This window comes from Chinchilla lanigera, unplaced genomic scaffold (assembly GCF_000276665.1).
Source record: "Chinchilla lanigera isolate Chin_1 unplaced genomic scaffold, ChiLan1.0 scaffold00198, whole genome shotgun sequence".
Classification (NCBI taxonomy): Eukaryota; Metazoa; Chordata; class Mammalia; order Rodentia; family Chinchillidae; genus Chinchilla; species Chinchilla lanigera.
In genome coordinates this window covers 243,637-263,403 of record NW_004955599.1, presented here as the reverse complement: position 1 = coordinate 263,403, position 19,767 = coordinate 243,637, and the positions used below count along the sequence as shown (strand labels likewise).

General features: G+C 49.7%; 2 protein-coding genes across 7 annotated transcripts in view; one reads left to right on the top strand and one right to left on the bottom strand.

Annotated features, from left to right (window-relative positions):
* Positions 1 to 1,706: 1,706 nt before the first annotated feature.
* On the bottom strand, positions 1,707 to 15,346 carry Lgals12 (lectin, galactoside-binding, soluble, 12). Of its 5 annotated transcripts, none has more exons than XM_013510067.1 (10): positions 14,915 to 15,346; positions 13,898 to 14,087; positions 12,665 to 12,753; positions 12,375 to 12,588; positions 11,671 to 11,790; positions 11,132 to 11,170; positions 10,631 to 10,657; positions 10,017 to 10,105; positions 8,146 to 8,296; positions 1,707 to 2,600 (listed from the first exon to the last, which is right to left on the bottom strand). In XM_013510067.1, exons 2-10 carry the CDS (start codon positions 13,964 to 13,966, stop codon positions 2,571 to 2,573), a joined length of 828 nt encoding a protein of 275 aa, XP_013365521.1. In that variant the 5' UTR covers positions 13,967 to 14,087; positions 14,915 to 15,346; the 3' UTR covers positions 1,707 to 2,570. The 5 variants fall into 5 exon arrangements, with proteins under 5 accessions (XP_013365521.1, XP_005414803.1, XP_013365520.1 ...); XM_005414746.1 differs by lacking the exon at positions 1,707 to 2,600 and adding an exon at positions 5,895 to 7,716; XM_013510068.1 differs by lacking the exon at positions 1,707 to 2,600 and adding an exon at positions 7,727 to 7,996.
* Positions 15,347 to 15,489: 143 nt separating this feature from the next.
* The window catches only part of Hrasls5 (HRAS-like suppressor family, member 5), a 30,550-nt gene continuing 26,272 nt past the window's right edge, over positions 15,490 to 19,767 (top strand). Inside the window, exons 1-3 of one of the 2 annotated variants that reach the window (XM_005414749.2) lie at positions 15,490 to 15,731; positions 15,873 to 15,936; positions 16,299 to 16,407. In XM_005414749.2, the coding sequence (XP_005414806.1) occupies positions 15,608 to 15,731; positions 15,873 to 15,936; positions 16,299 to 16,407 (297 nt within the window). In that variant the 5' untranslated portion in view covers positions 15,490 to 15,607. Of the gene's footprint in view, positions 15,732 to 15,872; positions 15,937 to 16,289; positions 16,408 to 19,767 lie in introns of both variants that reach the window. The other variant, XM_005414748.2, reaches the window with a different exon arrangement.

Sequence of the window (19,767 nt, the reverse complement as noted above, 5' to 3'; positions counted from 1 at the left end):
ATTTTCTTTTTGAGACAGGGTTTCACTATGCAGTTCAGGCTGGCACTGAGCTCACTCTGTAGTCCAGGCTGGCCCTGAACTCGTAGCAATCCTCCCGTCCAGCCTCCCTAGCTCTGGGTTTATAGGCATGCACCACCATCTATGCCAGGGTAATTTATATTTTTCTCTGAAACTGCCTACTTCATATAAGTTTAAGGTGTATAAATTGTATACCATATCTTTTTTCTTTTTTCCTATTCTTTTTCAATTTTTAACATCTCCTACTTATTTATAATTGCATATTCTATATATCTCTTCACTCTGTAGTTATATTTTTCATTTAAATTTTGATTTTATTTGGGTTCTCTGCTTTATCTTGATCATGCTTACTGAAGGTCTATTTATTTAGAGACCAGGCTTGTGATTACCCATATTGTTCCTGCCTTTGGGAAATTAATGTCTACTCTGTCTCCATTCCGTCTGCCTTCTCCCTGTGTATTTGGAAAGGACAAGCACTCGGCTGGTGTGCCTGTTAGGCTTGTGTACAGAAGGCCCTAACTGAACCACCATAGTCACAGAGAAGATGATGGCAATCATCAGAAAAACCATTACAACATTGTTATTTTTTCTTCAGTTGGAAGCTTATTTTCCTTTCTCTGTCCTCTTGTTTTCTCATAAGTTGTGGGCGTGGCACATTTCTGAGCATTGCTTAGCCTGAGCTTCATATTCACGTGTTCAAGGGATATTTATCGAGAACCTACTAGTGTGATACAGGTCCATGCTTTTAAGACACAGAAGTAAAAACAGGCAAAAATCCTCACCCTCACGGAGTCTGGATCCTAATGCAGGTACGTAGTTCTGCCATTATTATTTGGCCCTCAATAGTTGTTAGTTTTCATTACTATTTTCTCTTTAGTAGTTACATAAGAGTGTAGTAAATTAAGCTGGAGCCCTGTACCCTTGTAATCCCAGCACTCAGAGGCTGAAGCAGGAGGATTGCTGTGAGTTTGTGGCCAGCCTGGGCTACAAAAGTGAGTTCAGAGCCAGCATGAACTGCATAGCAAGACCCTGTCTGAACAAATCAACCAACCAACCAACCAACCAAAAAAAGAGTGTAGTAAATTTACTTACAAGTTCTGGCAGTTTTTCTATAGATTTTTCTAATATATTTCATGCTGAAAATGAATAAAGATAGTTTTTCTTCTTTACATGAAATCATTAGGTCTTTATATATTTCTTTGTCCCATCATGGTTTTTTTTTTTTGTCTTTTTGAGACAGGGTCTCACTATGCTGTTCAATCTGGCCTTGAGCTCACTTTGTAGCCCAGGCTGGTCTTGAACTTGCAACGATCCTCCTGCCTCAGCCTCCCGAGTGCTGGGATTACAGGTGTGTGCTACCATGTGCAGCCAGCCCACCATGTTTTTTAAAAGACCTACAGAAATGTTCATAAAAGTACTATTTACAGTAGCTAAAGGGTAGCAACAATCCAAGTATCTATCAGTGGGTGAACACATAAATAAAATGTGGTATATCCATGTAGTAGATTTTTATGCAGGCAGCAAAACACAACAAAATAGAAACAGAAAGAGTATCAGCACTGCAACACGGATTAACCCTGAAAACATTTTGCTGAGTGATAGAAGCCATACACAAAGTTCACATACTGTATGATTCCATTCATGTGAGATACCTGCAGCAGATAAATTCGTAGACTCAGAGGACAGGTTCATGACCGAGGGAGAGGAAATGGGGTGCAATCCTTTCGGGATGGTGAAGTGTTTTGGAAGCGGAAGAAATGGCTACAAATTATTATGAATGAACTACATGCCACGGAATCATACATATTTAATCTTCTGTGATGTGACTCTCACTTTAATAGAAGACAAAGGTGTCAGGAGCAAGATCGCCCCAAGGAACACGTGCTTGGATGTCTTCGTGGGCATGGCTGATTCCTGTGTGGCTGCTGTCCTTCCACATGCCGTGATCCTGACGTCTGTGCCTCCTCAAAGCTGCCCAGAGGGTCTGGTGCAGTTCACCCAGGAGCCTCCTCTGTGACGTCTACACTTGGGGAAAGATGGCAGTAGCACAGACCAGCTCCATGTCCTGTCTAAATTTGGAAACCTGTTTCATTTCTCCCCTTTCCAAGTTAATCACATAATTGGAAAATATTAGTTTCTTTAGAATGAAACAAAAAGCTCATGTGGAGAAAGCAGAGCAGTTCATCAAGATCAGATGAGTGCTCAGGGTCACACGGGTTTCTCACCGGGTGGAACTGCCCGCAGTGGTGATGATTTGGATTGTTTGGAATTTTAATTTGTTTATTTCTAATTGTACATTGTTTAACTAGTACACTTAATTGACTGCTGGTCGAGTACAGAAAGCACTGGAGAAATTGATGTTGAAATACATGTTAATAAAGAGACTGATAATGACAGTACTTTTGCAAATTCATTTCGAGATCATTTAACTAGATCTTCACCAAAATTGTCTGAAATGAACCTCACATAGCACATATCCAGATGTCTCAAGCAACTTGAAAACCAATGCTGAGAGAAAAACAAATAGAAATGATTACATCTAATTTGCCTTTTCATTGGTTGAGAATTAATTCTATCCACACCTGCAATAGAGGGAAAACACAATTAGAGAGAAAACAACATTTTGAAACATTATTTATTCACATACTTTAAAGACAAAGCAATTAAAGGGTTAATATTAGTCTAGTGATTTTTTTTTTTTTTTTTGGGTTTTTCTCTGGTACCGGGAACCGAACTCATGACCTTGTGCTTGCCAGGCAGGCGCTTTGCCTCTGAGCTAAATCCCCAGCCCCTAGTCTAGTGATTTTAATAGTGTTATAATGCAAAAATTTCACACGTAAGTTTTGGGAATATTTTATTTTAACCAGCAGATTAAAGCAGCCCTATGGAGATCAGGTGCAGCTGCATCTAGCCCACCCTGGAGTAGGCAGGGAGTGGGAAGGGATGTGGAAGTAGGAAAAGAGGGCTTTTCTATGAGAAAGACAAGGTCCCCAACATCATTAATTCTTGTAAAGTGGTAAACAATGGGGCCCCCTTTTTCCAGTTGCATTTCTTCGACTACTTCTAAATTAAGCATCTGTTTATGTTCACTGCATTTGTACCTTATTTTTCTACTAAACGAATCTTTATATCCACGCCCACTCAGAATGAGTTATCTTGTCTCAGTCACTCTCCTCATTGCTGAGACACAATTCCCACAATCTAAAGGAGAGCTCTAACTTGGCTCAGGGTTTCAGGAGTTCAGGCCATGGCTGGCTGGCTTCAAGGCAGAAATGCCATGGCACAGGAGTGCAGGAGGACAGCTGTTGAACCACGGCTACCAGGAAGTAGAGTGAGCAGGGTGGAGCCAGGGAGGGACTGTGCACTTTTTAGTTCACACCTCACCCTCTTCCCAGCAGGCCCCACCTCCCAACTGCCGCTCAGCTGCGGAAGCTCCACCGCTGAGCACGGAACCTCCTAGATCCAAACACAATGTATCTGTACTTTCTTGATTTACAGGCAACTTTGATATTGTGAATTAATTTTATTATGATTGTTTTGCATTGCTCTCCTTTGACATTTAAATTTGAACACTATTTATTCATTTTTCGTATAATATGATTTGCTACACATATGCACACCCTTTTATTTGTAGAAGGAATCTTCAGTCAACACAGTAATGGTTATTCCTAGGGAAAGGCAGCAGTTGATAGGGTAGAGAGAGGCTTTCAGCTTTCATTTTGTAGCTCTCTGTATTACTAGTTTCTAAATCTATTATGCTGTACATATTATGCTTTGATTTTTTAATGTTGGATTGCTTTTATTCTAAATATATTTGTACTTAAAAAAAAAAACCTTGGCCTGGTATGGTGGCACACGCCTGTAATCCCAGCATTTGGGATGCTGAGGCAGGAGAATTGTCTCAAGTTTGAGACCAGTTTATGTTACATAGTGAGTTCAAGACCAGCCTGGACTATAGAGCAAGACCCGGTCTCAAAAACAAACAAAACAGAACAAAACAAACACAAAAACAAAACAAAAAAACTCTTCAATCAGTGGACAGATAAATGCTTATGTAGAATATGAAGTGAAGAAACTATCCAGGATTAAACCTGAGCTTTCACTGTGGTTTCTGAAAAATTTTTGCCAAAGCACATTTTAGCAACGATTTAGAAATCAACACATTTCCCCTTATGTTTTCTTCTAGGTGCTTTACAGTTTCAGGTCTTGCATTTAGGTCTTTAACTTATTTCAAGTTGATTTTTGTGTACGGCATATGACAAGGGTTCAATTCATTCCTTTGCAGGTGGATAGCACCATTTATCGATGAACTATTTCTTTTCCGCTGTGTCTGGTTGGTGTTCTTGTGGGAAACCCTTCACCATGTATGCTTGGAATCAGCCAGTGTGAAGGGCCACTTTTGTACCCCTCAGGGTGTCAAGAGGGCTTTGTCTCTCTGAAGGGTGTTTTGTAGTTTGTACAAGTTTTAACATTTTTTTTTTTCTGTTTTAAGGAAGAATGCTACTGGGATTTTTTTTTTTCTGGTATTTTTGAGACAGAGTCTCGCTATGCAGTTCAGGCTGAACTTGAGCTCACTTTGCAGCCAAGGCCGGTCTCAAACTTGCAATGGTCCTCCTGCCTCAGCCTCCCGAGTGCTGGGATTACAGGCGTGCGCCACCATGCCTAGTGCTGCTGGGATTTTGACAGGTGTTGCATTTAATCTATATGTTGCTTTGGCTGGAGTGGGAATTTTAGCAATATTTTTCTAATCTGTGAGTATTAAATATGTTTTTAATTCTTTGTGTCTTTTAAAATTTCTTTCACTGGTGTTTTTAGTTTTCATTGTACTGATTTTCAATTTCTTGGTTGAATTTATTCCTAAGAATTTTATTCTTTTTAGTGCTATCATTAATGGGGTCATTTTCTTGATTTTTTTGATAGATCGCTATACTGATTTTTGAGTTTTGTAGTATACTACTTTACTGAATGCATGTATTAGTTCTATCAGTTTTTATTTATTAGTGCTTCTTTTTCTGTGGCTCATTTAGGGTTTTTTATATATAAGATCTTGTGATCTGCAAGTAGATAGTTTCAATTTTCCCTTTTTAATTTGGATGCCTTTTTTCTTACCCAACTGCTCTAGGTGCAACATCCAGTGTGATGTTGACTAAAACTGGAAACTGAAAGTGTGACTTCACTACATGCTACATACATGACAGTGCATTCAAGCGGGTGGGTTAGATGTACAGTGAGTCTCCCACTTACAAACATGTGAGCTGCAAACTTTCACAGGTATGAACAGACCTCGTGTTACGAACATCTGTAGATGTGAACAAACTGTGAAAATCTGCTGGACATTGTCAGCCGTGCTGCTGTGTGCCATGTGGGAAGCAGGAATGCCCCCCGCCCCGTCTTCCCTCCTCCATGTAGACAACCCTCTAGATGCTGGTTGTGCTGCCCTGCACCATCATTTTCGACTGTAAAGGTAAAATTAGTTTATTTACACTATTTTGGTGTATGTGTTTGGTTTTTTGCGCTTTATGTCATATGTTTGTGTCGAAGGTAAGTAGACTTACTTTGTTGGATTTATGAACAAACCTGACTTATGTACGTTCTCCTGGAATGGAACTCGTTCATAACTTGGGGACTCATTGTGAAAGGTTAATAGATATAAATAGGTTAAAAGTACAGGTGTAGAGAGGTTAAAAGTAGAAGGATAGAAAAAGATGCATGTAGATGCAAACAAAATCAGAGAACGCTCCAGTGGTTCCATTAACATTGGCCAAGGTAACTTCAGAGTAAAAGGATAAAGGACTTCACCTAATGTCAAGAGTCCATCTACAAGAAGACACGTTTTGAGGGTGCCTGAGACCAGTTCCAGACCAGCAAATAGACTCACAGCTAAGATTTATTAGGGCAAAGGATACAAAGCAAAATCAGCAAAGGGAAAGGTCCAAGGGGCAGTGTCCAGAGGAAGCCAGGTGCAGGCCTCTGAGAGTCCTCACTATGGTCACACACAGGACCTGCCAGCTCCTCCCTCGGGAGTCATGACGACGTGTGTGAGTGTGTTGCAGAGGTGTCGCCTGCATCAGAAGCCTGGAGTTTTTGTTGAAGGTGAGTGGCGTAGGTGCTCTCTGCCTAGCATTTACAGAGATGCTGGACTCCCATAAGGAAGGCTGGCACTCAGCATGGGCCACACTGTCACCCTGACCTTGGCACAGCGAGTCACTCTATCATTTAGGGCAAATTCTGTGTCAGTGTGGGAACTGCCCAGTCGTGTTTCCAGGAGGCCAAAGCCAGCCTTCTATGCAGGGATTTCTAAGAGCTGCTGCCTTAGGTCTGGTCTGTTAAATTCTTTTCTGTACAGCACACCAGTCCTAAGTGTGTACACACTCAGCAGCAGCAGCACAGACTTTGCTCCCAGCTCGGCAATGGCGCCAGGGCGGAGCTGCTTGTAGCCTTCCCTTTGCTCTGACCTTGGGTCGGCAGTTCCTGACTCAGCCAGTGTGTGTTGGCTCCTCCTTGGCCCAGATCCTGTCCAGAGCCCAGCGCCTTGGTTTCCAGGTGGTCACCACTCTCACTGATGCCCAGGTTCCCTTGGCTATGCTGAGGGTTTGCTTTGAAATCTCTGCTCCAGGGAATTTACTAAGATTCTCCCTGTGATAGATCAATCTTGGTAAATGGATGAGCGAAGGCTATTGCTCTCTTCTTGTAGAACATAGTTACAAAAATACTCATTCCAGCTATTCCATCACATAGGTTCAGTTTCTCTGAGTGCTCCCTTATGTGTCACTCCACGATGGATAAGATCTAGAAATGCGTTGTTTGGCAATTCCATCATTGTGTGGACATCACAGAGGGAACCCACATGAGCCGGAGTGGCACAGGCCATGACACACCTGGGCTGCACGGTAACCTAGGGGCCCCCTGACGCCTGCGTGGCCGGTGGAGGAATGCAGACTGGCTGTGTGCCTGTGCTGTTGTCCCCGCAGGGAAGGGCAGGCCTCCCTCTCCCTCCGCCTCTCCCGCCTGCTGTTACTATGTAATGGTGGCCCTGCGACTTGCTCTGGAGAAGCCCTACATGCAGCTTCAGCCTGTGTCACGGATAGAAGCCGGCTGACGGATGGGTGTGAGTAGTGTGTTAGGCCCAGCCTGGACTCACGAGATCTCAAACTCCAGTGCAACTGCTGCTACTGGGGCCTGGGAAGGACAGATGGCAAAGATGGAGTCTGAGTGCTGGGGAGGCAAGTGCCCTGCTGGCCTGGGCCAGTCTCTCCTGAGCTTCTGGGTAGCAATGGAGTAAATGTCCAGGTTTTTGAGGCCCCTGTACTTCTGAGAATCTTCGCTAGGCTCCACAGCCTGGCCCCTGGGCACAGTGCGGCCCTGAAGGAAGCCGAAGCAAACCCCAGCTCTGGGTGGGGGACTTGCAGTGTTGGAGCCGTCTCACACGGTGCAGACCAGGATGCAGCCACAGGGGTGAATGAGGTCTGTATGGTGGTAGCAGGTGGGTACCACATTTCGAGGCCCTCGTGCAGGCTGGCTTCCTCTTCTGGCCAGACCACTTTGAGCTCCTCAGCAGTGGACACAGTACAGCTGGACGTTTCCTCTGACCTGGAGCTCCCGCAGTCTCTCCAGCACCTCCTGGCCCACGCTCATGGCGCCCAGGCCCTGCCCATTGAGTGCCAGCTTCAGCCCCCCCTCCTGGCATAGGAGCAGCACCTAGCAAGGGGCAACATGGATTAAAGATGTCCACACAGACCCCTGCCTGGAGGACGGGCAGATGGCCTGCAGGCGCATGTGTCACTAGCTCACTGTGGACACTGACCAGGTTCTTCCTGGCCTTGCCCCATTTTGCCAGCTGCACTGGGGTGCTTGCTGTCAGTAGAGTGGTTTCCATCCTGGCTGTGCACTTGAATCACTTGGGGAGCTTTCACCAAAGCAATGCTTGGGTCCCTGCTTGCACTCTCTGTGCCTGGTCTCAGGCTTGGGGTCCCTGGCACTGGCACAGGGGGCCGAGTGCCAGTGACTCGAATGTTCTTCTGTTGGCTTCCAGCCCTGGGCATCCACCCTGTCCACCCACTCCAGGTCATTATGGAATTCAGCTCTGGGATCCTTCCCAAAGGATGTGATCATGCAGCTCTGACCCACCTCGAAGAATCGCTGGGGGTGAAAGAGGAAGGGTGCCAAGATCAGTGTCTTGCGTCCCCAGGGAGAGACCCAGGCCAGTGTTCGGTCTGCAAAGGAGGCCCTGAGCATCACAGGTGTGCGGGCAGCCTCGTCCCTCAGGCTCAGTGTGAAGCTGTAGGAAGTGGGCAGAACAGGGAGTTGGCCTACTCCACCCCGAGAACACTGGGTACCTGGGCAAGGACTGGGGGTGGTCCCAGGGCTAAGTGCTGGGACTGCTCAGGACCGAATGCCTGGATGCCTCACAGGGGAGCAGAAAGAATGGCTTAGAGCTGAGACTGAGCCCTGGAGTTGTCCTCTGCTCACTGAGAGGTCATAGGGGCGGGGCATCTCCTCGTGGGAGCCTCAGTCTCTCCTCCTGAAAATGAAGATAACTGTGGCAATGAAAGTAGCCGCTAATATGTGTTGAGTGTAACTCAGCACCACGTGTTGTCTTAATTTGCAGAAATCTCAGTGGTTAGAGTTGGCTTTGCCACTTTTTGGGACCTCAGGAAATTAATGCAGTCTCTCTACCTGTTTTGTCATCTGTAATTTAGGAAATAACATATTCACCAGAAAGGAATCAGGGTCCTACACTTGCTCCCTCTGTCCAGCTCAAGCCATCAGCTGTTTTAGAAACAGCAGCAGCCTAGTGTTTGCCATAGGCCTGCTGGTGCCACGTGTGGGCTAAGCCTGATGGATGTCTGTGACCTCAGCTGAGCAGGTCTTTGGGCACCTTCTCCCTGGTCTGCCACAGTCTTCTGTTTTAAATGAACGCCACATTCAAAGGCTGAGTTTAAATAAAAGATGGCTTTTGATTTTTCTTTAAAGATAACTGGAAGACCTGGCACGACAGGGCCTGGGACTGTCTTTCCACTGCAGCCTGTGCATTCACGGCTGCTGTCACTAACATGCACCAAGGGACCTTGAGCTGGGATGAGGGCCTGGTCTCAGGCCACCCAGGTTTGGAGTGGGAGGTGTTCGCTCCTTCCCCCACCAGCTTGGGACTGTCTTTCTCCTCTCTCAGCTGCCTTGCCCAATCACACAGTGGAGGAGGAGACACCAGGAGAACCCTGACCCTGGGAGTCTGCGTTCCAGCCTGGTGCCTCGGAGCTCACCCATGGTCAGGAGCTGAGGGGCAAAGGTCTGGTGAGGTTAGCAACTCAAAACAAGACAGTGGCAAAGCAGGGAGCACACAGGTGCTGCCCTCTCAACCACCCCCTGCCCACGAGCTACTTCTGCTATCACCTGTGTAGCTGACTATTCTGAGCACCATTGAAAGCTGATATCATTACTAACCCCTGACTGATAAGGAGCTTGGGGCACAGACAGAAACATCACTGCCCCGGGTTACAAAGGTAACAGGTGACCAGAGCAGGTGACAACACGGGCAATCTGGCTTGGAAAAGGCCTTTCCTCCAGGCAGGGGGTTGGGCTGGCTCTTCCTCCAGGGGGCGCTCAGATCCAGGCATTGGTGCAGCTAGATTTGCACCACTCACCTGGGTCTGAGCACCCCCTGGAGGAAGAGCCAGGCAGCAGCACTTTTCAAGGGTGTCGGGGCTCTGGCTCTGCTGAGTCACTTAAATCAAGTCTCGTGTCTCCGTGAGAGGCCGTGTGCTCTCCCTGGGCCTCAGCCTGGGCCTGTGAGCCCTTTTCCTGTCCTCGGCTGTCCGACAGAGGGACCACTACGGGAGATGCTGCCTTAAGACAGCGACGGGGCCCCGTACCAGCCTGACTTTTAGGGGCTCTACGACCGTGGACGACTTACTGATCTCGGCACTGTTTTCTCGCAGTGGAAGGGGATTATGTGGTGGTGATGGGAAACTACAAGAGGTGATGCTTGGTGGGATACTTACTCCTTTGGCTCTTGCAAGACCAGTCCCCGAACTATGATGACCTGTCCAGGCCAGAGTCCTTGAGGAAGGGTGCGTGAACAGGGAAGCTCCTGAAGGACAGGGAGATATTGGGGACAGTGACCCCAGACACTTAGGAAGGTCTCCACTGCCAGGAGCAGCTTCCGAGCTCCTCCGGGGTTGGGGAGAGGTGGGGCAGCAGGTTCTGTCCACTGGAGACAGCACCACACCCCGTGGCGCCTACTGCAGGCCTGTGGGATGCAGCCTGGGCTCCTCCGGGGTGAACTTGCACCGGGGCCTGAGCACCCGGGGCTGTCACAGCCATGTGGTGGCTCATCCCGCCTTCGCCTTTGAACCACAGGCTGGGGCTGAGGCCAGCCTGACTCTCCGCCCTAGAGCCTGACTTGGGAAACATCTAGTATCTGACTGTAGCATCGATGGAGCTGAGGGAAAATGAAGCTGAAACTTTTGCCTGGAGCAGCTCAGCTTGCCCACAAGAAGGGCAACTGAAGCTGAGGGTGCTGGTCCCCACAGGACACCAACATTCTAGCGGTTTCCCCCGCTCTGAGGGACCTGAGATGGGACCACACCTCTAGGGGACTTGTGGGGTCACTTACCAGCTCAGGACTCTGAAGCAGGAGGGGCTGTGGGGAAAGAGGGGCGCAGAAGCCATTGGTGTTTGTCCTAAGAAGGGAGCCCTGGCAGTCATCCTACTCACCGGGGACCCTGGGGCTTTTGTCTCTCATGGCAGCATGTGTCTTGGGAGCCCCAGAGGGGTCTCTTGAATCTGGAGTCCCAGCTCTGGGGCAATGGGAAAGAACTGTACTATGAACAGGCTCAGGGGCCCCAACACCCTCTGTCCTGCGAGGTCCACCCCTGGCGTGGTGGCTGGGCAGACAGAGGGTTCCCACTGAAAAGGATCTCCTGCTGGGAATTGTGGGCACTGGTCCCTCTAGGTCCTGCCACTGTTCACCTTCCTGGGTGGCCCTGAAGAGGTGGGCAAGTCTAGGTCCCACCTGAAGCTGCAACCACAGGGAAGGAAGGGCGGCGGGGCCTGTGCAGTGAGAGCAACAGGTCAGCTCTGTCCATCTGCAGGGCCAGCCACACCCCAGACTCACGTGTCCAGCCGGGTACTCTCTGCTACCTTCTGCAAATGGCTGTTCAGAAAGAGAACGCAACATCCAGGAGCCTGCAGGCCCCCAGGCCACCCATTTGAGCTCCCAGCCCCCTGCTCACGCCTGCTTCCTACAGCTGGGTGGTGGCTCCTAAACCTGCCTGAAGTGCAGTTCCCAGTCCCGCTTCGGGCTTGTCGTGTCAGAGCGGCTGGTGGCAGGCCCCGAGGTCTGGGCTTTGAATAAGTTCATCAGTGGAACGAGGCAGCAGCCCACTGCAGCCTGCTCAGACTGCTGTGCTGAGCTTTTAGCTTCCCCACCACCGCTCCTCCTAAAACCAACCTGGCTGCCAGAACAGACCCTGCCTATGGCTCCCCACCTGACCACTGGCACCTTCTCTCCCCTCATCCCTCGCACACTTGACACTGTGGGCTTCCTGTCACAGGTTTCCTGGCATCCTCTGCCTCTTGGTCTATGGAGGGGAGTGGGTCCTACACTCATCTGGGTGTCAGGAAGTCACAGGCCTTGGCCCCAAGGGAACTCACGCTGATGTTCAGGAATCCAACAGCCTGCACTGAGATGTCCCCAAATATGCCCAGGGTGTCCACCCGAGACAACGGGAGCCGGTAGCGGTAGTGGAGGAAGTGCTGTCCATTAACGCTCACCTGCAAGGCAGCCACATGACCTCACGCCACCTCTGAAAGGCAGGACCTGCTTCCCTCTCTGCCCCGGAGAGCAGTCTTCTCCTCAGCATGACAGGGAGGAAAGGGCTGTCTGCTGGAGAGCCTGGGTGGTGACTCCTACCCTCAGTCCTTCCCTGTCCAGTGCTTGGCCTGGGGCTGTCTGGAGATCCTGCCATCTTTCTGGCAGGAGTTCCTGAGGGGCCCGAGCCGTGTCCTTTGCTGCTGCCACTGTCAGATGGTTATCATAAAGGCATCCATCCTGGGGTTGTGGGCCAGTGGCTCAGAGGGCCAGGTGCAAATCAGTGACAGCACTTACCTGGCATGTGTGCACTGGGGTCTGGGTCCATCCCCCCCCCCCCACCGCCAAGATAAGGGTGTAGAGGTACCTGGTATCCAGCAAGCATTCCCTAAGTGCGTTCTGCAGCACAGCAGTGGCCCAAGGTGGCCTGGACGGTGTGGTGGCTCCTCGACCCTCTCCCCACAATGCCACTGCACATGGTGGAGGGCGATGGCCAGGGGAAGGAGGGTAGAAGGACACAGCTCTTGGGGCCCATCCTCTTGCTCACCTTCACCGCCTCATTCCCAAAGAGGAAGAGAATGAGGAAGCTGGCCCCTCTCTGCAGGGCCAGCCCAGGCCACCGGGCCTCCATCTGCCAGTGTCCTGCATGCAAGGTGTTGCAGATGACGTGGGGTCTGGTGGTGTGGAAGCGAGGGTTGAAGTGGATGGCGATGTCTGGCCGCGGGTCCAGGCTGCAGCCGCACTGGAAGTCCACCTGAAACCTGCACTGTCCGGGTCAGGGCCCACAGAGGCTGCTGAGGTGGGGAGTTCCAGCTCCAGCCCAAGCTCTGCCTGTACCTGCGTGCATCTCTGGGGACTGCTCCCTGAAGCACGACCATCTTGCCTGCGTGCAGACCTCCAAAAATGGTTGTGATATACGGAACCACCTGAGCAAGGGGAGGAAGCCATATGCGTGGTTGGAGGAAAGGCCAGGGCCTGGAGCCTGGGCAGTGGGGAGGGAAGAAGACGTTGGTTTTCCCACTCCAAATAGGAAATGTCCTTACTGGGAAGAGTCAACCTCCTCTGATACGTTCTCTTCTACTTCCTCCCTTCTCTTGGACAGGGACGCTTCAAGGCTACTCTGCGGCCATCATAGCACCACCCAGTTCCCTCCTCCAGCCTGGGGTGCCATGGCTGATGTGTCCCTAGTCTAGCCATCCTGGTCCCCAGGAGCCTGGCTTTGAGGCTCCCTGGAGACTATTTAATGGCTAGGGTCTGGGACTGAGAGCCAACAAGAATGACAGGTTGGGACAGGTTCCAGGAGGGACCCTGAAAATGGCCTGGCTGTCTTCCGGGGCTGTCATTCCCATGGGAGCTGCTAATCTAACCCTAGCCCTTCCTAAAATACACTGCACAGGTTCCAGTCCCCTCACCCTAACTCTGACCCCCAGTGGCTCTGGGGCTGTCCTCTTCCTGCCCCCATGTCCTCTCGAGCACTGTCCACTCAGTGCCTGCGCTACGCTTGCCTCCTGGGGCGGCCTGAGCACTCACTCACTGGGCCCTGGTATCTCCCTCAAAGCCGAGGCTCTGCAGAGCACTCTGGAGGCACCCCAAGATCAGGCCGCACATGTTGCTTTCCAAAGCCCACAGCCTTCTGACGTGAAAGCCACCTAGAAGGACACCCCCCGCCGTGCTTGCCTCTAGGCTGCAGCTTGTAGCTGGTGCAGCACAGAGCCTGGGACCTGCTGGCTCCTGGGGCACCTGCGCAGGACAGGGGGCCAGGGCCCTCCCATCACAACAGGCTGCTTAGCTGCCTCAGCAGCCCCTGGTCCCGCTTCCCACCTCCTGGCAAGTGGGGTGTAGTGGGGCGGGCAGGGGGCTCTGGGAAGAGGCTGCCAAGCGAGGAAGGCGACTGGAGTGCTTAGAGGGCTGTCTGCTGGAAGTCTCTGGACACCAAACAAAGGAACGAGAGGAGCAGCAGGCGGAGGGCAGCCTCTTCCCCAGGTCCGAGACCAAGCTCCTGCCACCCCCAGCTATCTGGAAGTGGGGAGTCCGGGGTTCCAGGAGGCTCCGGGCTGGGTGGCTGCTCACCGGGTAGAAGGTGGGAGGCTGCAGGATAAAGCTGTCAGGAACTGGGTCCAGCTTCTCCCCGGGGGCCATGGCTGCCCCTGGGGCTGCGACGCTCTACAGCCGACTAAGGTGGGTGGGGTGGTGGGGCCTGGAGCTGTCCTCACGGCCTACAGCTCCCGGGCCAGTGAGGAGGGGTGGACACGTGTTCGGCCTGGGGAGGGCCCATCTGTTTGAAAGCCTGTCCTCCTCCACCCCCTGCCCCTTGCCTCACTCCCCTGTTTCCCAGTTTCCCAGGGCCCCTCTGGGCCCATTTCAGCATTAGCCAGGAGCAGCTGGGGCCACATGAGAGCAGGGTGAAAGCAGGCAGGGAGAGGACCCCCACTGCAGACTGAGAAGAGAGTGGGGGGCTGGGGGCACAGAGGCCTGGGCTCCTCCTCAGCCTCTGCTCTGGCATGCTGTGTGCTCCTGGGCAAGCTGCTGCCCCTTTCTGTTCCTCTGTGGACGAGAGTGAAGCCACAGTAGCTTCTCACTGGGGTCTGTGCCAGAGCGGGCCTGAAGGCTTTCCAACGCTCGTTTGTTCCAGGAAGCCTTCCCTTCAGGAGTGCACAGCTGTCACCTTTAGCCTGACTTGGGAGGCCATGTACCACAGCTGGAGGTCCTGGCAGGAGGGGCTGAGGCCAGCGGCCAGTTGTATGGTGTGTGGGACAGAGGGAAGAGGGCAAGGGTCCGGGTAAGGCGCTAGAGCCAGGACTGCGTGGCCATGGCTCCCCTGGACCTGGGTGCCAGGCCCTGGAAGCTGTATTTGAACAGGCGCCTCTGTGGCTCTAAAAGCTCCGGCTTGGGTGTAACCGGAAGGGTTAGGGTGCAGATCTTGCTGGGTGAGCGGAGTGGGGAGCAGATGCTTACGTGGCAAACTAGGTCAGGTGCATCCAGGAAAAAGAGGTGCCCGGGGAGGCCAGTGGAGCCCCCTAGGACCAGACCATCTCTGGCCTGAGGCCAGGCCCCCCAACCTCTCCACTCCAAGACCTGCTTGCTTACCGCACCGCAGGAGTCTGTTCTCTCACTGCTCCAGTGCCGAAGGCCAAGGGGAGGGCTGGCTTCTCCCCACCTCGTCCCCACGGGGAGTTTGCACCCAAACCCCTCTATGAAGACCCCGACCCTGTGACCTCATTCTACCCTAACGGCTGCTTCGGAGACCCTGTCTCTGAGTGCAGCCAATTCTGAGGTCCGGGGTTGGGGTCACCCCTCAGCCCCTAACCGAGGAGATGTGGCTCTTTCCGTGAGGTTCTTCGGGAGCACCGCGTCCGTAAGGGGTGCGGATGGTGGGACAGGGGGACACAGCAGGAGGGAGGATGGTGAGCTGTCACTTTCTCCAGGCGACCTTGGCTTGGGACACCTGGGAGGGGCCCGAGCGGGCTTCAACCACTCCAGGAGCTCGTTTCTGGTTTCAGGACAACAGGTGCCCGAGGTTCTGTGGGTCCGAGTCCGGAGCAGACCAGATCCCTCTTCCCGAGCCAAGCCCCCTGTGCCGAGTCCCCGCGCTCCGCCGCCCCCTCCCTCCCCGTGCCCGGTCCCGCGCCCCCTCCCTCCCCGTGCCCGGTCCCGCGCGCTTCGCCGCCGTTTGCCCCGCCCCTCGTGCGCTCGTCGCGGTCGTCCCTCTCCCAGCGCCAAGACCCGACGCTCCGCGGACGGAGGCGCCGACGGAACCGGGAGGTGGCGGGCGACAGCGGCATGGGCCTGAGTCCCGCAGCCCGGAGGGAGCCTGCGCTCGTCCTGCCCAGCACCTCGCGCCCCCCGCGCCCATGCGGGAAGCCCGGAGCCCGCCCGCCGCTCGGCTCGGGGACCCCCGGCTCAGGTCCGCCGCGCCCGCCCGCGCCGCCGCCCTCCCTGTCTGTTCCCGCCGCTCCGAGGCGACCCCAGGGCTTCCGCGCCCCGCGTCCCCCGGGTTCCCGCCCCTAACCCCAGGATTGTGGGTCAACGAGTTTCCTCCCGCCAGGGGGACCCGCGCGGAAGCCGACGAGGCAGCGCGCGAGCGAGCAGGAACCTGGGGCCCCGCAACGGTGAGGAGCGAGCAGGAACCTGGGGCCCCGCAACGGTGAGGGGGCGGGCGGGGCCTCTGGGGAGGGGCGGGGCCTGTGGGTCGGGTAGGGGTCGAGTTGGGGCGGGGCCTCAGGGACAGGCGGCTCGGGCTTGGGCCCCCCGAAGTGCGCAGTAGGCAGTACCCGTGCGGCTGGCGTTTGAGGAGCTACTTTCGGAGAAAAATTGAAGAGCAGAGACGGTAAAACCAAGGCCCTTTTTGACTTGGGTTGTAGCAGGTGTGCTTATGCTTTCTCTTTACCCTCTTCACAACGCTGTGAGACACAGATCCTCTTTACTAACTGTGAAATGGTGTTGTTGACGATGCCATCGCAAGCTCGTTTAGAGAGAACCCCGCACTTCACCTGGACAGCGTACCGAGTCAGCAGAGAGCGGAACTGGGTTCAGCACCCCAGCCTGGGCATGAGGGCAAGTTAATACAGCCAGCAGACGAGGTAGGTGCGACAAGAGTTCTTAGATTAATTAACCTCCCCTGACTTCTGTACATATCCTAGTGCACTTTACTTAGTTCATATCTAATACGTATCTACACTGCTTAGGGATGCTGGTTATGCTTTTAAAAAAGGTTATTGAGCGATACCACATATTTAAATTAGACATTTAAAGTGTGCAATTTGATGAGTTTTGAGTTATGTACACAACTATGCAACCATTGCTACAATCAAGATAATGAACAGCTCCATCAAATACAGACGTTTTTATGCCTCTTTGTAATCCTTCCTTCTTCCCCGCCACGTCCCCATCTCCGGGAGCAACCCGTCTACTTCCTGTCACTGTGGGTTAGTTTGCGTTTTCAGGCGATCTATCCAGTGAGGTCAGGTTGTGTTTGTGTGTCCTCTCCTGTAACTTCAGGGATTTCGCAGTGCATCCGCACCGTTGCTTTTGTCATCGGCCCACTCCTTTTCACCGCTGAGCACTTTTGCATCATGTGGACGTATCGCTGTTGGTTTGTCTTTTAGCAGTCCATGGGCATCGGGATTATCTCCAGGATTTGGCGATTACAAATAAAGCTGCTGTGAACATTTGACCACAAGGCTTTGTACAGAAGTGTTTTCTTTGGAGTGAATCGTAGGGATGAAATTGCTGGATCATTGGCAGGTGAACGGTTAACTTACTTTTTCCGCAGCATTGGAATCGTTCTAGGTGTTCTCCAGCAGTGCACGGGCGTTCCGGCTGTCACGTGTCCACATCCGCATTTGGTGTTCTTGCTGTTCTGATGGGAGGTGTCTCATGGTGGTTTTGCTTCTGCTTTTCCCTAGTGGTTAATGATGTAGAACTTCTTCTCCTGTGTTTATTTGCCACCCATGCATGCATTCTTTGTTGTCATATTCAGAGCCTTTGCTTATTTTTTTCTATTAGTTTGTGTGTTTGGGGTATTGTTCATAAAATCTGTATACAGGTGACTCTTTGAATTATGCTGTGCAATATTTTCTCCCAGTCTGTGGCTTATCTTTTCAGAACAGGTTTTAAAAATTTTTGTGAGATCCAATTTATCATCTTTTTCTTTTATGAATTGTGATAAGAAATCTTGACCTAATCCAAAGTCACAAAGATCTTCTGTTTTCTTTTAGATATTGTTATAGTTTCATATCTTATCCTTATATGTGTGATACAACTTGGGTTAGTTTTTGTGTGTGTTGTAACGTATGGATCACAGTATTTTTTCCTTAAGGTTACACAGTTGTTCTGGCATCACCTCCTGGAAAGTCTGTCCTTTCTCCACTGTTGTGTTGTTGTCATATATGTGCGGTCTCTTTCTGGACTCTGTTTTGTTCTGTTGATTTTTTTTGTCTGTTATGAGGCCAGTATCACACCACACTGGTTACTCTAGATTTATAAGGATTTTAAACATTAGCGCGTATTACTTATACAGAGCAGAGAGTTTTGTTTTGGCATATTTTTACACACACGTAAAATCTTGTAATCGTTTCTGGCTTTTACGCCCTGTGACTCGCTAGCTCTTCCGTCCCTCTGACAACTCTTGAAAGCAAGTGATGTCCAACTCTTTTTTTTCAAAGTTGTTTTGGCTATTTAAGGGTCTGCAGAATGTCTGGTGGGATGTTCATTGAAGCTGCACTGGACAAACAATAACAGTATTGAGACTTCTGACCCATGAACAAGGTGGTCTGTTTACTTGGGTTACATTTAATTTCTCTGTCATGTTTTATAATTGTTACTGTATGAATATGGCACATCTTTTGGAGTATTTGTGGATCTTTGGGTAGTAGTTCATATTTTTAACACTATTGAAATAGCATTAAATTTTTAAAAATTTAAAATAATTCAATTTCTGATTGTTGTTAGTAAGTAGAAATTAATTAATTAATTTTTAAATTTTTATTGTAAAGAAAAAGAGACAAAAAGCCCCCAAATTCCAAAACAGTATGATAGGAGGGTAACAACGATCAATACATTGCACATTGTTATCTTCAAATCAGTTACTCGGAGTACAAGATATCAGCATTTAATTGTCCAAACAATAATAGCACAAACCTATCTTTTCAGTGAACTGAGAGAAATTAGTAAGATAACTATCTTAACCATCTCTTTTATATATATATATTCCTTTACTTTTCCCTTCCTTCTTTTTTCTCATTCTCACAAACCAGTTTCTCTTTCCTTTTGAAATTTCTTCCCATTTTACAGTATCTAGTGTACACTTTGGATCACATTTACTCTTTTTTTAATTTTAAAGAGAATAGTAAATAAAAGAATAATTGCAACCTACCAACATCACAGACATAAACAAAACAAAGCAAGAACATTAAAAATGATACAGGGTTTCAAGACAAAATGATAGGAATTAACAGTGGTTGTTATATTACATATTGTTATCTTCAACAAAGTTGCTCAGATTACCAGATGTAAGAGTGCAAGATTGAGCAAACCATTAAAGAGAATAAAAACATAATAATTAAAAAACATTAGAGATATACAGAGTTTCAGTAGACAAGGTAGAAGGCATTCACCAATGGTTGTTATATTTCATATTGTTGTCTTCAAATCATTTGGTCAGATTATCAGATATAAGCATGCATAACTGGCCAAAATATAAAAAAATTAAGCATTAACTGTTCTTTTTAATAAACCACCAGACATCAGCAGTAGTTATCCCAGCTATCTTTCTCTCTCTCTCTCTCTTTCTCTCTCTCTCTCTCTCTCTCTCTCTATGTATATATATATGTGTGTGTGTGTGTGTTTGCCTTCTTTCTTTTTCTTCTTTTCCTCATCCCAGCAGTTCCTTCCTTTGAGCAACTGCTTTCCCTTTCATATTATCTAGTGTACATTTTGGGTTTTATTTACTCTTTCAGGTTCTTATGCTAAGGAGACAATATTATGTTTACACATGTGGGTCTGATTTATTTCACTAATGAGTATGGCCTCTAGTTGCATCCATTTACCTATAAAAGCCTCCAGTTTATCTTTCTTTTGTACTTTTTTATTTTAAAGAGTAGTAAGTGAGACACAAACAAGCAAAAAATAGAACAATAGAAGCATACCAGTGTCACAGACATAAACAAACCAAAGCAAGAACATTTAAAGTGGTACAGGGTTTCAAGACAAAATAATATGAATTAACAGTGGTTGTTATAGAATTTATCTTTTTCATAGCTGAGTAATACTCCATTGTATAAAAATACCACATCTTTTTAAAAATTTATTTTAAAAATAAAAGGAGGAAAACATTAACAGACAGACAACCTTTTACAAAATAGCAAAAGAACAGTACAGACAATACAGAGTTACAAACAAAGTGGTAGGAAATTAACAATGCTTGTTGTATTACATATTGA